A 20,855-nucleotide genomic window follows, 5' to 3' on the forward strand; every position below is an offset into this window, starting at 1 on the left:
CTCTTGTAATGTTCGTATCCCCGTTCGTCTCTGTAATATACCACTCAAATTTCACTGCTAATATAAAAAAATCTGTGAACTTTAATAGTAAGGAGAGTTGATGTTTGAGCTTAAAACAGACGGGATCGCTCGACGGGATCAAAATGAACTGGCTTCGCCACTCCAGTCTGGACCAATTCTTCAATCTTATCCCCCGAGGCCGCCATCCTTTTGCCCAGCTAGACCCGATTTTGGTAGCATACTCAGAGAGTTCCTTTCGTATTCCATCGGATCTATTAGATTTGAAGGGAAAAGTAAGAATAGTGGGAAAAGCGAGGGAATAGCGGACTTCCGGTGCTAGATCGCTCTAAGTGCTGACCAAAAGGAGCGCGGGCTCTGGGGACAAGTCGGTATCAACTTGTTTCTGCTACAAGAAAAACCGGCATTACCAATAGTTAATTTACTAACTAACTTCAACCTCAGTCGTATCCAAGCAGCTCATCAGTTAATTTGATACACTTGTAGTGAACATAAAGTCTACTTTTTTTTGACACACGGTGTCTTAAACCTGCTGAACGAACATTCCTAAATTCGGTTTAAAATCTCTTACCATGGGAATGAGAAGGTTAAAAGTAGCTTAACAAATACCTGCACAATGAGCGGTAAAAAGTAGGCCTCTGGCTAGTTTCTAATGTCAGTACTTCGTGGGGGCCTTGCCCACTCATATTTCTTAAGAAACGAATCCTGCTTCTCAGGAATTGTCTACTTAATTTCATAATGAAAATGTCCCTTAGTTATAATTATCCTTAAGCGGTTTTCTCCTGACAAAATGGTTAAAAATTCATGAAGAAGCAGTATCCCACCTGTTGCTTGTGGCTGGGAGTCTGTTTGCTTAGTTTATCTCACAGTACATTATCAGTATAAATAAGCTTTTTGTGGAGTATAATTCAGGGCAACGCTGCATTAATCCAAGGATCCGGTTTGCTGAAGAGAAAATGAAATGATTTTACTGCTATGTGTAGTTAAACTGCAGGCCACAAACGTGATTAAATCTAAGTTGGATTCAGTGGATTGACTCATTTACATTGGCATGAAGAAGATATAGTTTTACGAACTTGACGGACGCTAGTAAAGAGCGCAGTTCTTCACAAACAACAACTCTATGTAAGCTGGACAGAATGTTCTTCAACTTTGGTAACTTGTAACGCCCTTACCTTTGGCTGTCATCTATTTTAGCGCGAATCGGTCCGTTTAATTTTAACACCTGTTGGAACTGAAATACAGGTCTGTTCAGAGATGGATTAATGAAATGGGAAACACCGTGGATTGCTGTAACTGTTTTGATATTCCTGGTTTGGTGATAACCGTCAAAACTGGAGACACAAAGGGCGGAGGACTGCACAACGCAGCTTTTCTAACGATAATAGACGAGAAAGGAAACAGGTCGAAAGAGTTATGCTTGCAAGGGTGTTGTGTGACAGTGTTCAAGAAAGGCCACACGGATACATTCAAGTTCTGTGAACCGATTAAAATCGGACGTTTTAGCAAGATTGAGTTTGTCCGACGCGACGCGACAGATCGTAGAAATTATGTAGAGTGGTTTATCGAAACGATTGAGATTCGACGTTACAATGGAGAAGATTTCGAGGATTTTATTTTTCCATGCCATCGATGGATTAAAAACTGGCATCCTTTAATACTGAGGATGTACGATAGCGCTCTACCTCAGTTTGATATCGAGACTGAGCAAAGAGAAACAGAATTATTTTGGAAAAGAACCATGTATCGATATTACAGAAAAAGATCTGGAATTCCACCACAGGTGAGAGACCTACAGAACAGAAAAATTAATGCTTGCTTATTAATTTAATTTTGCACTTTTTTTATTAATTTCGAGACTTGTCTTGAAATCCTGATCTTGTATGATACGCATTGATGATGTGCCTAAGCGAACTCGCGCGTAATGTACTGAGTCGTTTATAGAGAAACCTCGAACTATCGTAAATATCATTTTGTAGGAAGTGTTTATAGCGACGCTAGGCAATGTTCAGCGTCCGTGACTGTAGATACTGGAAAAACGCCAACTTTGAAGCTTTTTTCCCTTTAGAGGATAGCGTCTTTTAGGGAAGCTTTCATTCCTAATGCCATCATTTGCATAATTAATTTATTTTGTTTATACTAAGAGAGTGGATAAAATGTTGCGCGGTGTCATGCATGATGGTCTGCCAAGTGGAACAACTTTGCTGGCTTATTAGCTAGAGCCGTGGATGAACCGCCATCTTAAACAGCGGACGTTTATGAGTGCTAGCTTGCAGGTTAATATCCTGCGTCACTCAGTATCTGAAACGAACTACAAATGTACTTTTTTTATGGGCAGTGCTAGTTCGGACGGCTTAAAATATCTTGGCTGAGAAAGTTAGACATTGCTGATCACAGTTTCAGATTTACTGATTCTTTGACATCACTAAACTCTCCCTGCGACATCAGCCTCCTCCCTCTCCCCACTCATCCACCCCCGTGGCGTTCGGAGTCTCACCTTGGGTGTATTTTGAAACGCATGAAATTCATTTGGGTTTTGGAAATCCACAATGGCAAACCGTTAAAGAAATCGAACCCTCACTTTTAACGAACACTGGGATCTGCTCGAAGAACATCTCATGAATCAGGTGTTCGATTTTGGGTCGTCAGACAGTCTACTCGCACTCGCCCCCTTTTTTTTATAAGCGACAAATCTGCTATGCGTAGTTCAGTTATGACTGAGTACAACTCATGTGGTGTGTTGCTTTTCAGATCAGCTTCTGTCCAAAAGAAGAGGTTTTCAGCCACAATCACCAGGTGAGTCCTGTAATGTCACTCATTCAAGCCGGTCTTGTAATGTAGCTCATTCAAATTTGATATATTTGTCGCTCGCATTGAAGTTACTATTTTAATCCTTCACATGTGAGGATATCCATGTCGTCATGGTTACGGACATGTATAATTTTTCTTCCAGCATCATTGAAGTTCTATTTGACTTTGCTACTACAGAAAATAACATTTTCTTGAGAAGCAGACTAATTCTTTGCGTGTTGCTTAAATGGTTGTCTGTCTGTGTGCTTAAACACTGATCTTCGATTACGGTACCGATCTCAGTTAAGGTGACCATTGTTTTTGATGCTTTCAAAAGAAATAAAAACCTGAGATATTTAATTTGATTTGGATGTTTCCTCCATATCCACATGATAAACAGGTCATGACGTGGCCGCGCGGCCCGAATGCGAACTTTCTCTTCTCGTGCTGATGGTATCTCTCAATCATTCGCTGCGCTCACTCCGGAGAGATACCTTCAGCAATTAACAGAGTTAAATGCCGTATCCCAGCGCGGCCATGTTATGTTCTCTCTAAAGACGACGCAAATCAAATAAATATTGTAACTTTGTGCCCTTTATGAACACGGATATAGCGCGGAATGACGCGGAAGAAGACGCAAATCCTCGCACAAAGGCACCTTTTTTCAACTCGCATAATTATTTTTTGCGTCACTCGTAACGGACAAAGAAAAAAGGCTGCTCTTAGTTTATTCGTGTGAATAAAGAAAAAGCCTTTGAACTCCATATTGTGTAAAGCCAAAATACCACCCCCGGTGGGACTCGAACCCACAACCTTTGAATTAGAAGTCCAACACGCTAGTCCATTGCGCCACGGGGGCTTCACATTATTCCAACGTTCCGTTTTTGATCTTATTTTGTGGTGTTTTATTTTGTTTTTCAAAACTGGTTTTTTCATAAGCAAAATATTATGTTTTCGTGGTTGTCGTAAACGCCGCAAATTTAACTGTACCTGTTATTTAACATGTGGTGTCCAAGTGAGTCACGAATTAAATACACCCCGTACGCCATATAATCGAATTTTCGAAGAGAGTTTGCGGTTTCCTCTTTCTTAAGCCGCATTAATAATGAAAAAATTCATTTCTGGTTTTTGGCCGGCCACCTCTTTCTTAATACGCAGTAATGAAACAATGGCCAATTTCTTCCATGAGACGCGCCTGCAAGGAATCCTGGTAGTTATTTTCATCAAAACAGATATCCAGTCCAAAGTGATGAATACAACTACCATGATTCCCTGCAGGCGTGTCTCATAGAGGGTCTGGTAAGCCTGGAGCCTATAGAAAGAGTTAAAAATTGGCCCAACCACTATTTATAACTTTGCTTATATATGTACATCTGATCTGCTCATATGATACATCTGATTGGGAAACAAACATAGTTAAACAGACTCAAATCAGGTTTTTGTTTTGTCTTTCAGTGGGATATCATTGTTAGACGAGCTAGTTTGGTCAGCAAATACAATCTGCCAGACTATGGCTCTGAACCGTGGAGTTCACTTCATGACTTTGATGAAATTTTTGACAGAAAGTTCGGCAAGCCAGCGGTAAGTGAAATATGCGCATGCCTGATAGTGTCTGAGCCTTACCCTGAGCCGGTATGTCCGTGAGTGGTTGCTAAGCAACAAAAAGCATACTGAAACAGGTATTTCTTGTAGGGTAGAATGCATTCATGATTTCCATTTTTCTCAGGGGCGGAATTTTTGGCGGGATGATGTGCATTTTGCCAGACAGAGATTGTGCGGCTGCAATCCAACGTTGATTCGTCTGTGCTCAAAGATACCTGACAAGTGAGTAGATTCGGTTTAAAGACTGTTTAAACAATTTCGTTTTAGACTAAACTTAGCATGGAGTTCGTTTGTGTTGCTTAGAAAATTAATGCTCTTAATCATTGGCTGTTGATGCTTATTTAAAAAATAAAACAACACAGACTAAATTAATTTGCTTTCTTGCAGGTTTGCAGTTACTGCTGTTATGTTGGAGCCATTTCTAGAAGGACAAACAATGGACGCTGCCTTGGCAGCAAACAGGATCTTTATTGTTGATTTAGAAATCCTGAGTCGCTTAAAACTGGATGAAAATAAAAAGGTTGGAAAATTCAAAATAGAAAAGATGAGAATGTGTCAGTCCAGAGGCACCCAACATTCATACCTATTACAGACAAATATGATACATTTAAGACATTTTTTGTTCGCTTTTTCCGGCAGGTGCATTCCTTAGGGGTGATCCAAATCAGGAACAATGATCCCAAGATCACTCTGATCATGATGGGATAAAGGAATGGCGATGATTCCCTGTCGGACTTGATTCATCAGTTTCTTTAATGCACTATCTTGCATCATTGTTCATGATCCACCCCTACGGATTATTTCAAAGGAATGCTCTTATCATTCGGACATGGTATAACCTTTTTTGGGTCAACGATGCAGTTTGATGACCCATGCTAACTAGCCTTTTCGGAGGTCGCTGAGATATCTGTTCCTTGTAATGAGACATGCGTTATTTCAGACCTCGACAGCGTATATCTCACGTATTTTGCAAACTGACCGATGTAAGGTACACTTGTAAGCTGGTTATTGTATCTCTTGAGTCTTGCTCATGGACTGGGATTAGATCATGATAGTATAACAGAGTTGTTTTTTTCTTCTCTTTGCAGGTTGTCTCTCCAATGGCGTTATTCTTTTTGAGTCCAGCAAAGTCTTATCTTGTTCCCGTCGCTATTCAGCTTTTCCAAGAGAAAGGTGACGAAAACCCGGTATGCATAACATAAACCTTTGTGCTGGTGAAAACGTTAACTATTTCACGATTATGAAATACGATTCAAAGATCAAGGCGTGTAGTTGCGCAGTCTCGTCTTGCCGTTTGGTACGCTTTCTGAATGTGGTGTATGGGAAAGGTCATGAACCAAATTGAGGGCTGTTTTCTCCATAACAACAATCCTTTGATTATTCTATTGTTGTCTTCAGTTACCAAGGGAATGTCACATGTTCTATCTGTGACATGGCTAAAGTTGGTACGCCCCTTTACTGGCTTCTACCGTATGGTGAATTATATTTTCTCTGAACTTAACTAGATGGCGATAAAATTTACTCAGTCTATTCATGTAACCCATACCGCCTCCGTGGCGCAATGGACTAGCGTGTTGGACTTCTAATTCAAAGGTTGTGGGTTTGAGTCCCACCGGGGGCAAATTTTTTGGAATTAATTTTCGAGGATTAAAGAAAAAATAACAATAAAAAACTGGCGATATTTTAGATCTTTTTTCTACTGCTGTTAAGTGTAGATTCGACTTTAACGCAATGGATAACCTAATGTAAGATTAGTCTACTCACTGAAAGGCCGGCTTTACACCTTTTTTGGTAATGATTTCAACTTTGCAATCGATCGGTGAAATTCTCAGTTTTTACAAGTTACACTGACGCCGTTATCTGGATCATTATTTTTATATTTTTATCATCGCTATTGACTTAAGCCCCACTTTTGAATGAGTTTCTTTTTTTGACTTTCTAAAGGTAATTTTAACCAAAACTATACACGGCCGTCCTTCCTCAACGCAAAGTTTCTCTCTGTCAGGTGTTCCTTCCCAGCGATCCCTGGTACACGTGGATGTTGGCAAAGATGTGGTTTAACAATGCAGATGCACAGTACCACAGATCATGCGTCCTGCTAGGTACAATCACTTCACTTGCCGTCAGCTTAATATTTATAGCAGTGTATTCCCCGTAAAGGTACAAAACCAAACAAACGTATTCAGAAGAATATTTCTTTTTTTTCTCAGTTTTTCTGTTTTGTTTTAATTTAAGGTTACACCCATCTCTTTTTGGAAGCAGTTGCCATAGCAACGCATCGCCAACTTTCTCCCTCACATCCAGTCTTCAGATTGCTTGCACCGTACATACGTCACGTGATTCCTGTTAACTGGTAATTATATAACCTATTACCTGAAAATAGCTTTTATATCTACCTTTTATTTATGTTAACTAAACGTCTTTCAACGTCCTCATGAGAATTTTAAAACTTGGAAAAACTGGCAAACTTGGGTGGTAAATAGACCGATTTCTATATTTTAAAATTCAGCCTAAAATAATGTACCTCAGTACGAGGCTCCGGGGAATAAGTACAGAGTTTGTTGGGTTTATTTCCCAAAGCCTCGTGCTGAGGTCTATTGTGTTAGGCTGAATTTTAATATATCGAAATTGGTCTATTTTATGTGGTTAGGTGTCTGAGAGACAAATGCCGGCAGGGTCTGTTAGGGGCGGATCACTTCTTCCTCTTAGCTAGTGCATGAAAACGTTTTCGATCACTTAGACCGGCAAAATACAGGACGACGAGGAAATAAAGACAGGATTTGCGAAGCGATAGAAAATTAAGTTTTCCCTTCTATCACCAGTTTTGAGGTAAACGAGCTGCTTGCGCCTGGTTCTTGGATTGATAGCGTGACTACTCTGGGAGCAAAAGGAACTCTGGATCTTATAGCCCTGGGGTACGTTTTATGCGGTGTAATGAAAAACTTTGTATAGTCAGAATAGTAAGTAAAAGTAAAGTAAAAGCTTTATTAATGTGTCATGTATTTAGTTTTCACAACTAATTGGGAACACAACAAAAAAATTAAATTATTTACAAATAAGGAATAATAACAAAAATGTATACGCAATTAAAACATGTAGCATGTGTAAATTGTACAATAAAACAATGGGTGTATAAGAGGTAGTCTCTAAGAATTGCAAAGGTTACAGCTGCTTTTGTTGTTGTTGTTTAAGAGTGACGTTAGGCCTTTTTTCCTAATGTTCTTTTTAAAAGATTCAATGTTCGAGGAGCCTTTCAATTTATTATCTAGTTTCGACCATATATGAGGTCCTTGATATCTAATAGTCGAGGAAAGATGAAATCGATCAATTAATCAATCAATCAATCAACTTTGGTAACACTGGTTGCTTTCAAACCTTTAAATTTCTTTGCAATGGTTGGTGAATTTCTTTATATAGATGGCAAGAGTGGAGAATGGATCTACATGGGACCTTGCCAGCAGACCTCGAGCAAAGAGGGGTGAGTCGCTTAGACACAGAGCTTATTTAGACCGATAAAATACGAAACAAGTGGAACAATTAAGAATTAAAAAGATAAATTCACCAAGTTTGAGATCACAATATAGAGTCATTTTTGTTGTCCTCTTCATCTCATAATTAAAAAACAATTAAACAACAACATCTCCTCTCCTGGCGCATTCTAAGTTGACATCACTAACATTTTTTTTACTCTGTTACCATGGTGACAGGTTTCTGATCCGTCTGTACTCCCTGACTACCCTTACAGAGATGATGGTCTTATGTTATACAGCGCCATCAATAAGTACGTCACATCTATCATCGAGGCTCGATATGGTGAGTTTTAACTGTTAGGACTCATTTACCAGTAACATCGAGATATTGTTAACGAACAAAAAATTGCTCTTCAAAATGTGGAATGGGATTTTTCCGGCATCTCACGCATTTCAGGACGCATTTGGGGCAAAATCTATGCCTGACAAATAGTGTTACAAACATTACACCATAAATTTACGACGGGGTCATTAGAGCTGTCGCCAAATTTCCTATAGCTGGTTTTCACATGACGTCACTAAAATTCGAACTACAAAATTATTGATCTTCCTGAGATTTTACGTAAATGATGTATAAGAGCAGCTGAAAACTAATGTTCATACAAATTTTCGCTCCGAATGGGTTCTTGGTTTTGTGATACACTACGCTTGAATTTCCAAGCTTTTGCGTGACGCGGCATTCACATGACGGCCTAGAAAGCTGTCATGAGGGTTAAAAAAGTGACTTATTTCGGGGAACTTGACTATCTGAACAGTTCATGTCTTAGAAAAAGTATTATTTTAATGTTTAAGAGTTCCTTGAGGGATAAATCCACGCTTTTGTAGCAAAACTCAGTGACAGATGTTTCTGTTGGTTTCCGGCCGCCATGTTGGTGCCCATATGGATGGGCACCAGCATGGCGTCTCCATACAAATCTCTATAAATTTGGGTAAAAAATTTCTCCGCATATCTCGCATAAGAAAAATTGCTGTGACCAGAATTTTGGCGAGAGTCTTTGCATATTTACGTTCTTTCGTTTTCCAGATTCTGGACTTTATCTATTGACCGGTTTTGATTTTTATTTTGATCTATTTTGAATTGCGTGACACTGAAAACCAGCAATTATACGAAAAAATGAAAATCACGGTACGTACACGCCTGCTGGCATGTGAGAACTGCAATGAGCGTCCAATTAATGTATATTGTTTGGATGCTTTTGTTTTTTCCTGGCTTTGCTTTTGTCACGACCAGATGAAGAAGAAAAGTTAGCTGAAGATTATGAGCTGCAGGCTTGGGGCTTAGAACTGGTTGCAGATGGAAATCCTGGGTGTGGAATTAAGGTGAGGTGCAAAGTAAACGTAATTTTATATCGCTTTTGAAGTTTGCGTGGTGCAAGTTTGCATTATTAAAGCAATGACATTAAATTTCACCCGACTTCGTAAAGTTAAAAAAACATACCTAGAGAGCATAAAACCTCACAATAAGGGCCTGATTTTGTAGAACCCGACAAATGACAGGAGCTATTTTGTAGTGAGGATGAATGACAATGGCGAGGATGGAAATATATTTCTCTGACATATGGACAAATTTGAATACAGCGTCAGAAATCCTAGCTAAATCACAGATCCCAGCAATAATGTTTTAATTTTGTAAAACAGTATCCTGGAAAAATGACAGGACCTCAAGAGGAAGTGAGTATGGCGAACGATGGCGAGAATGGAAGTGGCTCGGAATATGAACGATTTTTTGTGCGTTTGGAGAAATCTTTCGCAATGTGTGCTTTAGTGCAAGTAAAGTTGTAGAACTGTGAAGTACTATACCTGAAGTGCATGGTGAACTTTCACTTTTCCATGGTCTAGAAAAGTATGAAAATGTTATCAATTTCAGGGCGTTCCAGGTGAGGGCAGGTTCGCTACCACAGAACAGCTCAGCCAGGCAATAACTTCTATAATATTTGCCAGCACGGTCGGGCATGCTGCAGTTAATGTATCGCAGTATGATGAGTATGCATTTCTACCAAACTATCCCGCCATCCTAAAGGGACAACCGCCCAGAGACAAGGTTGGTCAGGCTTTTGGTTGTTTTTGAAACATAACGGACAACCGAGAAAGTTTCTATTTTAAGACTCTAGCACTCCCTTTCGATCCCTTTTTGCCGTTGTATTTTTAAAGGGGTTCATTCAATAGTGTGTTTGTGTAGTTATTTACCTGAGGTGTATCCTTTTCGTTTTATAGAAATGGAGAGAGGAAAAGGAGATCGTGGCGTGTCTTCCTGCTAAAAACATATGTTTGGACATCATAGTTATCAGCAAACTACTCTCAGAGAGACATACCAATGGATTAGCTGATTTCCATGCCATGTACCAGCATGATCCAGTCGCCAAGAAAGCGATTTCTAGGTAAAACACACAAATACTGAGTGTTTGTAATGTTCTTCTCGAGAATTGATATTTATAACTGAGTCTGAAATCACTGCTGTTGTTCTTCTTGGTAAAACATGATCTGATGATCAAATAACTATCATAACTGAATTTCCATCAAATTAGTTACAGGTTATGGGCATTACCTGCATTCACTTGAACTGAGTAATGAACACGATATCGAAGAAAGGAAGATCTGGAAACCCTTGGCACCCTGAACTGACTCCCCTGCACATCACATGCAACAGACACAAGACTCTTCAGCTAGTTGAACGTTTTTCACGTCTTTCTCTCTTTTCTTTTTGTATCAGCAGTACTCTTATAATCTTTCTTTCTCATTTGCCTTAAGCTAAACACGTTTTTTCTCTGGTGCATTCATTTGCAGATTCTTGGATGATTTGAAATGCATTGCATTAACCATATTGGACAGAAACAAGAAACGACAAGTAGTTTATGAATACTTGAATCCAAGCAGAAGTTCTAAGTGAACCACAGTATTAAAGTGAGACAATGGAAAGGTTTGCTTAGATTGATTTATTAATTAATTGAGTTATAAAATTTCATTAACTTGGTTGAGCTTAGATAGGCTGAACATGGCTGCGAGTTATCCTAGAGAGAAGGCTATCAACTTGTCTTCTTTTTAATTTGCTAGTCTGAGCTATTTGCTGTTTAACTCTGCATATTTGTCATAGGGTTAGTTAAGCAACAGACCACTAGTTTCTATGGTTTATAGGCTGATAAACCACGCGGGATGTTGGAAGAACACGAGAAGAATTCGTAAATCGCGAGTGATTTATGAATTCTTCTCGTGTTCTTCCAACATCCCGCGTGGTTTATCAGCCTATAAACCATAGAAACTTGTGGTCTATTGCTTTTATATAATAATTCAGAAGACACGCGAAATTTCCATGAGTTTACTGGCACAATAAACTATAGCTGATTGACCAAGTAGAGCGCGCGCATTGATTTGGTTGTTATATAAAAATTAATAATTTACGTTCCTTTCTTATTTGTTCTTTTCAGGTGTTTTCTCCACGGCGGGCCGTGACAAATTCTCGTATTTTGAAATGTTTTGTTGTTGGCAATTAGTTGCCCGTAAGTGCCTCATCAGTGCCCAGACTTTCACTTCCTTCCTTCTTCCCTTCTGCGCGTGACGTAATTGGTTGGGTCCTTAGACAGTCCTAAAATGGGCTTGCAAAGGAAGGGATAACCCTTAAAACAAGGCTAACAGAAGCATAGATTTTTCAGTTTTATTATCGTGTGGATAGAGGCTATGCGTAAATGTAACTTTTTAATGTAAATCTCAGTGTACCAAGTTTTATATATAAAACAAATGTACAAAAAGGTTGGATAGCAGTCGAAAACGCATTGCATTGTGTATTTGACTTGCTGATTCATCTTTTAAAGGCTAATGAAGGAATGTGTACACACTTGCCTAAAGAACTGCATTTGCATGTGATTTGTTTGAACTGTGATATCGTTAAATACACGTGGCTCTTGAAGCTTTTGTTTGAAGTTTCGGACGGTTTAAATTATTGAATCAGTGCTGGTTAAAATAATGGGGAATATAGTTTGCAACGCAAATATGTATTAATAAATTGTTTCAGTTTTGGTAAAAAGCGAGCAAGTAATTAAAATTGTAATAGGATTTGGGATGACAGTAAGCTTTTAATAATGTTAAATATTGATTGTTAGTATTGATTAAGTGTTGAACACCGTTAAAAAGTGTTTACTTTGGTTGAAGTTTAGATCTTAGAATAAACCAAACTCCGATTTTGGTCAATTTCTTAGTCAATAGGACGATTAAATTAATGCTGTTCACACTTTGCTTAGAACTCTTAGAATTGAGCTGGATAAAACAGATGTCTACACTTTTTGTTTTTGATTTTAAGAGAGGGGTGGTAGTCTCCTTAATTTGATGATAACTAATGCGAATCAAATAAGTGTTACGAAAGTAAAGCAACCTTCGCTCTGTTTTGAAATATCAGGGAAATCAACTTTTCTCCCATAGTTAGAATGCTTCGTTTTAAATAAAGTCAAGTTGTAAATCAACGAATCCAACACTCAGCTACGTTTGTATAAATTATACACACCAGAGGGACTCTCCTTGGGAATGAAATAAAATTAGTCGTTCACATCTCAAGTTAACCAAGGCCCCACCCTGCTTCCCCGTTAAAAACAACGATGGCGGAAAGTATCCGAATCTGGGAACTATTACTTCCATGATAAAGCACTTACTGTTGTTAGCTGAACAGAATTTGCGATCAAATGGTTTTACCCTTTATCCGCATACTTTGAATGCAGGGAAACCAACCAGTTCGAAGTTTCTGAGTCAATAAGGGAAAGAGAATACTCTTTTATCTCATGTGTTTATGCGGTAGCAAAGTTTGCATAAAAAACAGCTTTCATTCAGTCTTACGCCCGACCTTATTGTTTGGTTCAGGCACTAATCCCTTGTTTAGAAACTAAGTTCTGAATAAATATATTCCGTTCTGAAAATTTCCCACAGAACACGTAATGTCTATTGCTTTTAAACTAATTAACCTAAAAGAAGATGTATATATCCTTGATCTTATATGTTGGCTTGCCACATGAGGTACCGGTAAAAATTCCAGCCTGTTTTGCAGTCAGTTGTCTTCTAAGAACAACAGTGGCGTACCTCACGCTTGGGGTGGGGTTGTCCCAGAAATTGTCTGCCAAGTTATTGCATTTTCTTGTTTTACCATCAAACTCGTGGGCTGCAAAATGTCAAGAAGAGAAGATGGTCTAATTCTAAAGTGAGTGTAAAATATCTGCGATTGATATAGTTTGGGGGGATGACAATATTCGTTGCTGCTTTTCAATACCATTCTTTCTGAATTTTACCTAACTATTGACGTCGGGTAACAACCATTCCTGTCACTGATTTTATCGTATTAAGTAAATTATTAAGTAAATTAAATGTCATTTTTATATAAATTTGCTCCAGACGATCAAGTTGTGAGGGGAGGGTTATCAGATTAACTAGCTGATCTAATGACGCTGAAACCATCGCCGGTGAAACTATTGTTTTGATTTGGTTATATTGCCTGCTGTATTTTGCATGTCTTGTTCTACATCATTAGTGGCAACACTAATGATAGAAATTGTCGTGAATATACTGTAACAGTTAAACATTCGAACGAAACAAAATATTAGTTCAGCACGAACACTCGTGCGTGAGTAACATGACGTGGTATACTTACAGTTTCCTCCCATGAAGTACTGATTTGTGATGGAGTCTCCTTGAGCTGCGTCAAACGAATGCACGCCTGTTGGTTCGTTGTTAACTGACCCACCACCAGTCCTTGATTGAATAGAAGAACAGGCATTACAAATCAATCAGTGCCTCCTATTCACAGCACAACTGCTTATGCGCCCTTAACCTGAAACCTATCTCGGAACAATTGAATACGTCACTTATTGTCCCCATGGTAGCTATATTTTGACAAACACGTTCTCCCAAATTTAGAATTCTGCCACCTTCAGAGAAATCATTTAATTTATTTCGGGTGAATTTTTAATGTTTAGTTGATTTTCAGCATATGTACGTTGGTTCTGGTTAGTTTTGAGTTAGTATATGGAAACACCAAGAATTCCTCGATTATGAATGGTTACTGTTAGGAATTCATGAAAAGCCAACATGTCCAGTAAGCATCGCTGGATATAACTGATTCTCTCTCACGGCGATTTTAATACTCTTTGACTGACGCTAGAAAAGAGGATGGCGCTCTCTTAAGCTCCAGGGACCTGGTTATGCAAACTTCAATTGCCTCATAGTTTCCCGGCCTAAGTGGACCACCAAACAATCCAACTAGATAAATAAATTGAAAGGTTCTCTGAATATCGAATCATTCAAAAAGAACATTAGGAAAAAAAACCTCACGTCTTTTCTGCACAACAACAATAATTGTTGTAACCTCTGTAATTCTTAAAGACTACCTATAATATGCCTACTGTCTTCATGTACTACTTATACATACATTTTTGCAGATTGATTGTATACACACTTCTTTTTTTACTTATTTAATTGTAAATAGTTTTAACTTCTTTTTTGTTGTGTCCCCAATCAGCAGTTAATACTAAATACATTGAAACTTCAATAAAGCTGTTATTATTATTTGTGTGTAATTGCATAGAGAAGTTTTCAATCGATTGTCGAAGGTAATCAGGCAATTGCTATGGTTTTGGCTTTAATTTCACTACGGTTTGAGGTTCGCTGAGTAGTCCAGCTGGCAAGTAATTGGTTTAGTTTTGGTTCAATACGGCACTCGATTGAAAATCGCTCTGCTTCAATGAATTTGTTAATTACGCTAACCAAATGAGAGCCAACTCGAGCTGTTGATTTGCATATTGAGAAAAATTCAATTAAATCTGTTTAATTACGCTTAACAAAATGAATGGGGTAGACAGAATTCATGACCTGTCTAGCATTCACTGAATTCGACAAATGTTGATGTTTACGCTATCAGTGTGAGAATCATCTAAATGTGTTAATTTTTAGTGGCATTAACACGTCTTTCATGACGTCATAATGAGAAAACATGACGTCAAGCATTAAACGAAACATTTTGTTACCGACACCAAGACGGTAACACGCTCGTATAAAATAAAAATCAAGAAAACTCCTCAGAGTTTACTTGACTATCAATAATATTACGTACAAATTATTTCCAAAGATGCTCCAACATGACGCTACTCCACGGAATTCTTGTGTGTACTTTATTTTAGTCCAGTAACCTTTGATGATGGTTAACGCACCGGAAGCTATTCCTGACCCGCATCCATATGACGTCACTTGACCTGAGATGGCGAGGCCATTGCTTTCCTCACTGTAGCTCAGCGTAACTCCTCCCTTTAGAGTGTTCTCGATCCATGACTGAGTGACTCTCGTCCACTCTTTAAAGAAAAAAAAAACTTGTTTAATAAATGTGCGAGATGTGACTGAATTTCACCTGGCATTTCTACAGATGATATTTGTTTTAGAAGAGATGCTCAACCCATTTTTAGGTCATCATGAACTATGAGAAGCCAATTTACTCTTTAAATAACGTCGCCACTCACGAATATATAAAAAGCCTTAAAACTCACTTCCGATCGCTGTTATTTCACAGTATCCTAAGAAACTGGCATCTAAGCCTACAGGCCGAATCCAATAAGTGCCGCTAGTGTCCAGATCTCCACTGTCTTGGATGTTTTTACAAGAGAGGCCTGGTACAGAGGAGTGAGATCCTTTCTTTCCTGTTAACGAAGTAAACCAGTGTGTGTGTAATTATTTAATTGTGTAATAATATCAAAAATACTTTACACTTAAAATAAAGGGATTAAATGCACACACAAAAATAAACATGAGGGGGGTTGATATGAAGGCATTGATGATTGGCAGAAGGTAACCGTGGTAAAAGAGAAAAGCATTTTGATGGTGATTAGTAGAGAGCGAACGGTGGTCGAAAGTTAAGGGAAAGCGAGATGGTGGTGATTGGTCGTGAAAAAAGTCACTGTGCTGAAAAAAGGAATCCAAAACAGTCTGGTTATTACCGCTAGGAAAATAACCGTGATTAAAAGAAAATGAAGTTTGTGGTGATTCAGGGAAGAAAAATAACCGTTGTAAAACCAGATCACATTTCGTGGTGTCTGGTGGAAGAATCACCATGGTGAAAAGAGAAACACGTTTTGGTGCTAAATGGTAGAAAAAAGAACCGTAATAAGGGACCTCATTTTCATGGTGATCGATAGAAAAAGTACCGTAGTGACAAAGAAACGCATTTTGGTGCCGCTTGGTAGAAAAATCACCATGGTGATCAGAATACACGTTTTGTTAGTAATTAGTAAAGAAATAGCCGTGATAAAAAGGAAGCATATTTTAGTACTTATTGGTAGATTAGTCACCGTGGTGAAAAGGGAGCTTAAGAATAACGTTAACGCGAAGCGGCGAAAATTCAACTTTTGCTCTTTACCATTAGCCATAAATTTGTACCTGAAGCGAGAATATTTATTTGCTTGGAACTTTTTTTACTTTTGTGTGCAATTGATTTAAGGATTGGGGTTTTTAAACACTTACCTCGATCTGGATTGTCAGCGTACACGTATATTACATTCTCTTGAAAACTGCGCGGCTGACTTCTGCTGAATTCTGAATTGAACTCACAGCTTCTGTTGCCAAGATTGTAGTTTAAACTCTGACAAGCTGGATTTGCATTGCAAGCGTTGTAGTAAAAGGCAACGCGTTCTGTAATAAATGAATTGAAGACATGCCCTTTGAGGACAAATCCATGCCTTGAACGCGTAACAGCATCACACAGGAGCTTTGTGGCCGCAATCTTAGATGAGAGAAGTGCGAACAAAAGAAGCGTTAGAATGTTTAAGCACACCATTATGCTTCTTCTTTCAACTAAAACGTCAACACTTATGTAGTGAAAACATTTTAGTAATCATTGAAATCGGAGTTCCAAAAACGAAATTAATTCTTTTGGCAAAACTGTTTTGTCATCATACTTAACGAGGTTAGTATTAATTATTTAAACGTATCTATTGAAGATGTTTGGAAGTTGTCAAACTTAGCCATTGTTGATTACGCATGCAAATTTCAAAGCTCTCTTGTTTAATTCATTCATTTTTAAAACCTCAACGACCTTGCTGGAAGAAGGAAATACAAGCAATATCACATCAATATATTTGTTCGAAAATAATGATGAAATATAAACGTTTTAGCTATTCTATTAAGTTTTATGTAATGTTTTAAACAATATTGATACACGCTACTTATTTCTCTCATAAAAAAGAGAAATAAAGCAAGTGAAGCCATTTGCATAGCCCACTAAGAAAAATGAATAAGTTCGACTTTAAGGAGAATGTGTATGTTGACCTTGCCACGTTTTAAAGAGTACTAAAAGTTGACTTTCGTCGCTCTGGAAAACCTCAATAAACATATCTATACTAAGCTCATTTGCTTTGTAGAATATTATCTTTATTAATTGAAAAAGACTCTCGTGATAACATTTATAGATCTCTGTTAAGAAACATAACTCTTTGTTACCAACAGTGATCGCTAATTTGGAAAGCTCGTAAGTGACTAACTACCTTGATTTTACTACCGTGTGACACGAAATTTTTGCGGCTTCTACTTTTTGTGATTTTGCGAGTTTTTCCACTATCCGCAAAATTAATCTCGCCAAAAATTTTCTCAGCAAAAATTTACTCCACTGGCGAATTATACATAGAAACATCGCATGTAGAATCTTAGCGTCATTTAGTTAACACGTCTCTATGGTGCATAAACAAAACTCCAGAAATAATGTCGATTGTATGTAGCTTGTTTAATGAGAACTGACTCGAGAATTTTGTAAATCCAATTCAACAAAACTTTCTGAAAATCGCAAAATTAATATCCAGGGAGATTAACCAGTATTTCATGACCACAAAAATGCTAAAAAATATCCACAAAATTGAACTCCCGTAAAATGTTTGTGTCGAACGGAATGTGATTTCAACCAACGTAGCAAATTGGATTTAATAAGATAAGCATGTAAGCCAAAACATTATGTGCAGACAACATTGTGATGTTAATTGCCATCTCTGTCGTAGCCAAATTACTGATTGCATGCTGTTTTGTAAATCGAACATCTGCCGGACTTGGCACCGATTTTCATGCACACGATAGATGTTTTTCTATTTTCCGGCAGAAAGTCATAACTCTTGAGCACTTTAAGAAGTCAGGCAAACACTACTAATATACCCTGCTCAAAATGAATAAAGTGAAAAAAAATGCGAGGACTAATCAGCTTGTAAACGTCTCAAAGACCCCGAGATGGCAAAAATACGTGTTTTTTTTTTAATTCTCATGGTTTTACTCGCGAGGATGCTTGTGGCAAAAGCAAATATGATCCGCGAGAAGTAAAACACCAGATGCTTTTACAAATGAAGGTGGACCACGCATGAAAAATTCGCGAGGACATGCGAAGGAGGACGAAAATACACAATTCCCATAAAATCTTTAAACCGTCGGTGGGGTCATGTGAAGCAGAAATAAAAAGAAAATCTACGAGGAGTGACGAATAGATCCTCCTGCTTAATGGTGGACTACGCGTGTATCGCGCGTTGGAATGCATATGGTCATGCATATGCCAAGACCAAAATAAAGGGTAAATCAGCTCGTAAACATGTCAAAGACCCTGAGGGCGAGGAACCGCGTACTTCAAACCGGTAAACACAAAGATAATCTATACTCCCATCGCTGTTGAAGCGGGAGATGTCCACGTGTGACACTTTCTAGGATGGGCAAAAACACGCAACTCCCATAAAAGCTTCAAACCGTCTAGGTAAACTCCCATAAGGAGAAAGAGCACAAAAGTGAAAGTGGACAAGGCTCGGTAACGTGCGTGGAAAAGCGATAACCGAAGAGAGGAAAAATCAACTCGTAACCATGTCAAAGACTCCTAGGGAGATAAAGCACGTGTGTCACATCGGTTAACTCGGGACGACACGCGTGGACAAAGCCAAACGGGACCGGGCACATTCTATACTCCAAACGTTGTTGAATGCGAGAGATCTCCACTCGTGAAAGACTTACGTGAACATGGGAGGACGGGCAAAAACAGAAAACTCCCATAAGATCTTTAAACCATCTAAGGGGCCCTGTGTAAAAAAGAAAAGATTTTCTACGAGGAACGACCAAAAGGACCCTTCTGCTCAAAATGAAGGCGGACTACGCAAGTAACGCGCAGTGAAATGCCAAAACCGAAAAAAGGGGAAATCAGCTCACAAACGTCTCAAAGACCCTGAGAGCGAGGAACCGCGTGTGTCAAGCCGATGAACGCGCGATGACCCACGCAGAGAAAGCTAAAAGGGATCGGCAAGAATCTACACTCTCGAAGTTTTTGAAGCCGAGAGATGTCCTCGCGTGAAACACTTACGCGGGCACGCGACGGATGGAGAAAACACTCACTCCCACTTAACAAAAAAACCTCATACCCAAAGTAAAGGTCGACTAGGCATGTCAGGCACGGGAAATCGCCTGAGCCCAAAACAGGGCAAATAAGCACCTAGGATTCCTGAAGTCCCAAAGAGCGAAATAACGCATCTGCCACATCGATAAACGAGAAAATACGCGCGATATTATAGACTGGATAAGAAAAAAAATCAATGAGGTGCGCGTAGCTCGGACTCGGCGACTTTCCAGACACTAAGTTAGTTTAACAGAGACTATATTTCGGCCAGACTGCTCATAACCAAGCGTTCAATTATTTTCTCCCTGTCGATTTCACTGAAAACCAAGGTCTTCTCGAGTTAGCTTAGAGTTTCTAGGACTCAGAAATATCGCCTAAGCTCTCGGAAATCGACCCTAAGTTGGTCAAAACCAAGGTGCGCGTAGCGCGAATTTTTAGTGACTAAGTCAGTTAACAGAGGCTATATTTCGGCCAGGCTGCTCATAACCAAGCGTTCAATTATTTTTTCTCTCTCGATTTCACTGAAATCCAAAATCTTATCGAAATAGTTTAGAGTCCCTGGGACTTGGACATATCGCCCAAGTTCCTGGAACTCGACACTAGGTAGGTCAAAATAAAGGTGCCCGTAGCCCGGTCTCGGCGACTTTCTAAGTTTAACAGGGGCTATATTTCGCCCAGACTGCTAATAACCAAGCGTTCAATTATTTTTTCTAAAGATTTTATTGAAAAGCAAAGTATTCTCAAGTTAGTCTAGAGTCCCTGACACTCGGGAACATCGCCAAAGTTTTTGGAAATCAACTCTAAGTAAGTCAAAATAAGGGTGCGCTTAGCACAGTCTCGGCGACTTTCGTGTTACTAAGTGACTTAAACAGGGGCTATATTTCGGCCAGACTGCTCATAACCAAGGGTTAAAAAATTTTTCCTCTGTCAATTTCACTGAAAACCAAAACCTTCCCGAATTAGTTTAGAGTCCCTGGGACTCGAAAATATCGACCAAGTTCTTGGAAATCGGCCCAAAGTCGGTGAAAATCACGCCGCGCGTAGCCCGGTCTGGGCTTTCCTGTCACTAAGTGAGTAAAACAGAGGCTATATTTCGACCAGACTGCTAATAACCAAGCGTTAAAAAGATTTTCCCTCTCTCCATTTCACTGAAAATCGAAGTGTTCCCGAATTAGTTTAGAGTCCATGGGACTAGGAAATATCGCCCAAGTTCCTGGAAATCGGCCCAAAGTTTGTCAAAATCACGCTGCGCGTAGCCCGATCTCGCCGACTTTCTTGTCACTAAGTGAGTTAAAGAGAGGCCATATTTCGGCCAGACTGCTCATAACCAAGCTTTCAAAAATTTTTCTTCGGTCCATTTCACTGAAAACCAAAGTCTTCCCGAGTTAGGGAAGTCTCTAGGACTCGGAAATAACGCCCAAGTTCTTGGGGATCGGCCCAAAGTCGGTCAAAATCACGCTGCGCGTAGCCAGCTCTCGGCGACTTTCTTGTCACTACATGAGTTAAAAAGGGGCTATATTTCGGCCAGACTACTCATAACCAAGCGTTCAAAA

The 20,855-nt window shown here is 39.0% G+C and overlaps 2 protein-coding genes and 2 non-coding genes across 4 annotated transcripts; 2 read left to right on the forward strand and 2 right to left on the reverse strand.

Annotated features, from left to right (window-relative positions):
• The first annotated feature begins 904 nt into the window (after positions 1-904).
• LOC110060801 (polyunsaturated fatty acid 5-lipoxygenase-like) lies at positions 905-12,400 on the forward strand. Its single transcript, XM_020767595.2, has 16 exons — positions 905-1,801; positions 2,770-2,814; positions 4,264-4,389; positions 4,535-4,632; positions 4,798-4,930; positions 5,499-5,597; positions 6,416-6,512; positions 6,646-6,763; positions 7,233-7,325; positions 7,828-7,888; positions 8,118-8,223; positions 9,172-9,260; positions 9,808-9,981; positions 10,155-10,318; positions 10,725-10,857; positions 11,363-12,400. The coding sequence occupies exons 1-15, from the start codon at positions 1,289-1,291 to the stop codon at positions 10,825-10,827; spliced, it is 2,019 nt and encodes a 672-aa protein (XP_020623254.2). The 5' UTR covers positions 905-1,288; the 3' UTR covers positions 10,828-10,857; positions 11,363-12,400.
• On the reverse strand, positions 3,594-3,667 carry Trnar-ucu (transfer RNA arginine (anticodon UCU)). The gene has a single exon. It is a non-coding gene; the product is annotated as a tRNA-Arg (tRNA).
• On the forward strand, positions 5,958-6,031 carry Trnar-ucu (transfer RNA arginine (anticodon UCU)). Its single transcript has one exon. It is a non-coding gene; the product is annotated as a tRNA-Arg (tRNA).
• LOC110060861 (uncharacterized) lies at positions 12,212-16,796 on the reverse strand. Its single transcript, XM_089271595.1, has 5 exons — positions 16,419-16,796; positions 15,449-15,598; positions 15,022-15,256; positions 13,564-13,664; positions 12,212-13,077 (listed from the first exon to the last, which is right to left on the reverse strand). The coding sequence occupies exons 1-5, from the start codon at positions 16,729-16,731 to the stop codon at positions 12,884-12,886; spliced, it is 993 nt and encodes a 330-aa protein (XP_089127721.1). The 5' UTR covers positions 16,732-16,796; the 3' UTR covers positions 12,212-12,883.
• Between the last annotated feature and the right edge of the window lie 4,059 nt (positions 16,797-20,855).

The sequence above is a fragment of the Orbicella faveolata genome, unplaced genomic scaffold (genome assembly GCF_042242905.1).
Source record: "Orbicella faveolata isolate gen_17 unplaced genomic scaffold, um_ofav_v1 contig_34, whole genome shotgun sequence".
NCBI lineage: Eukaryota > Metazoa > Cnidaria > Anthozoa > Scleractinia > Merulinidae > Orbicella > Orbicella faveolata.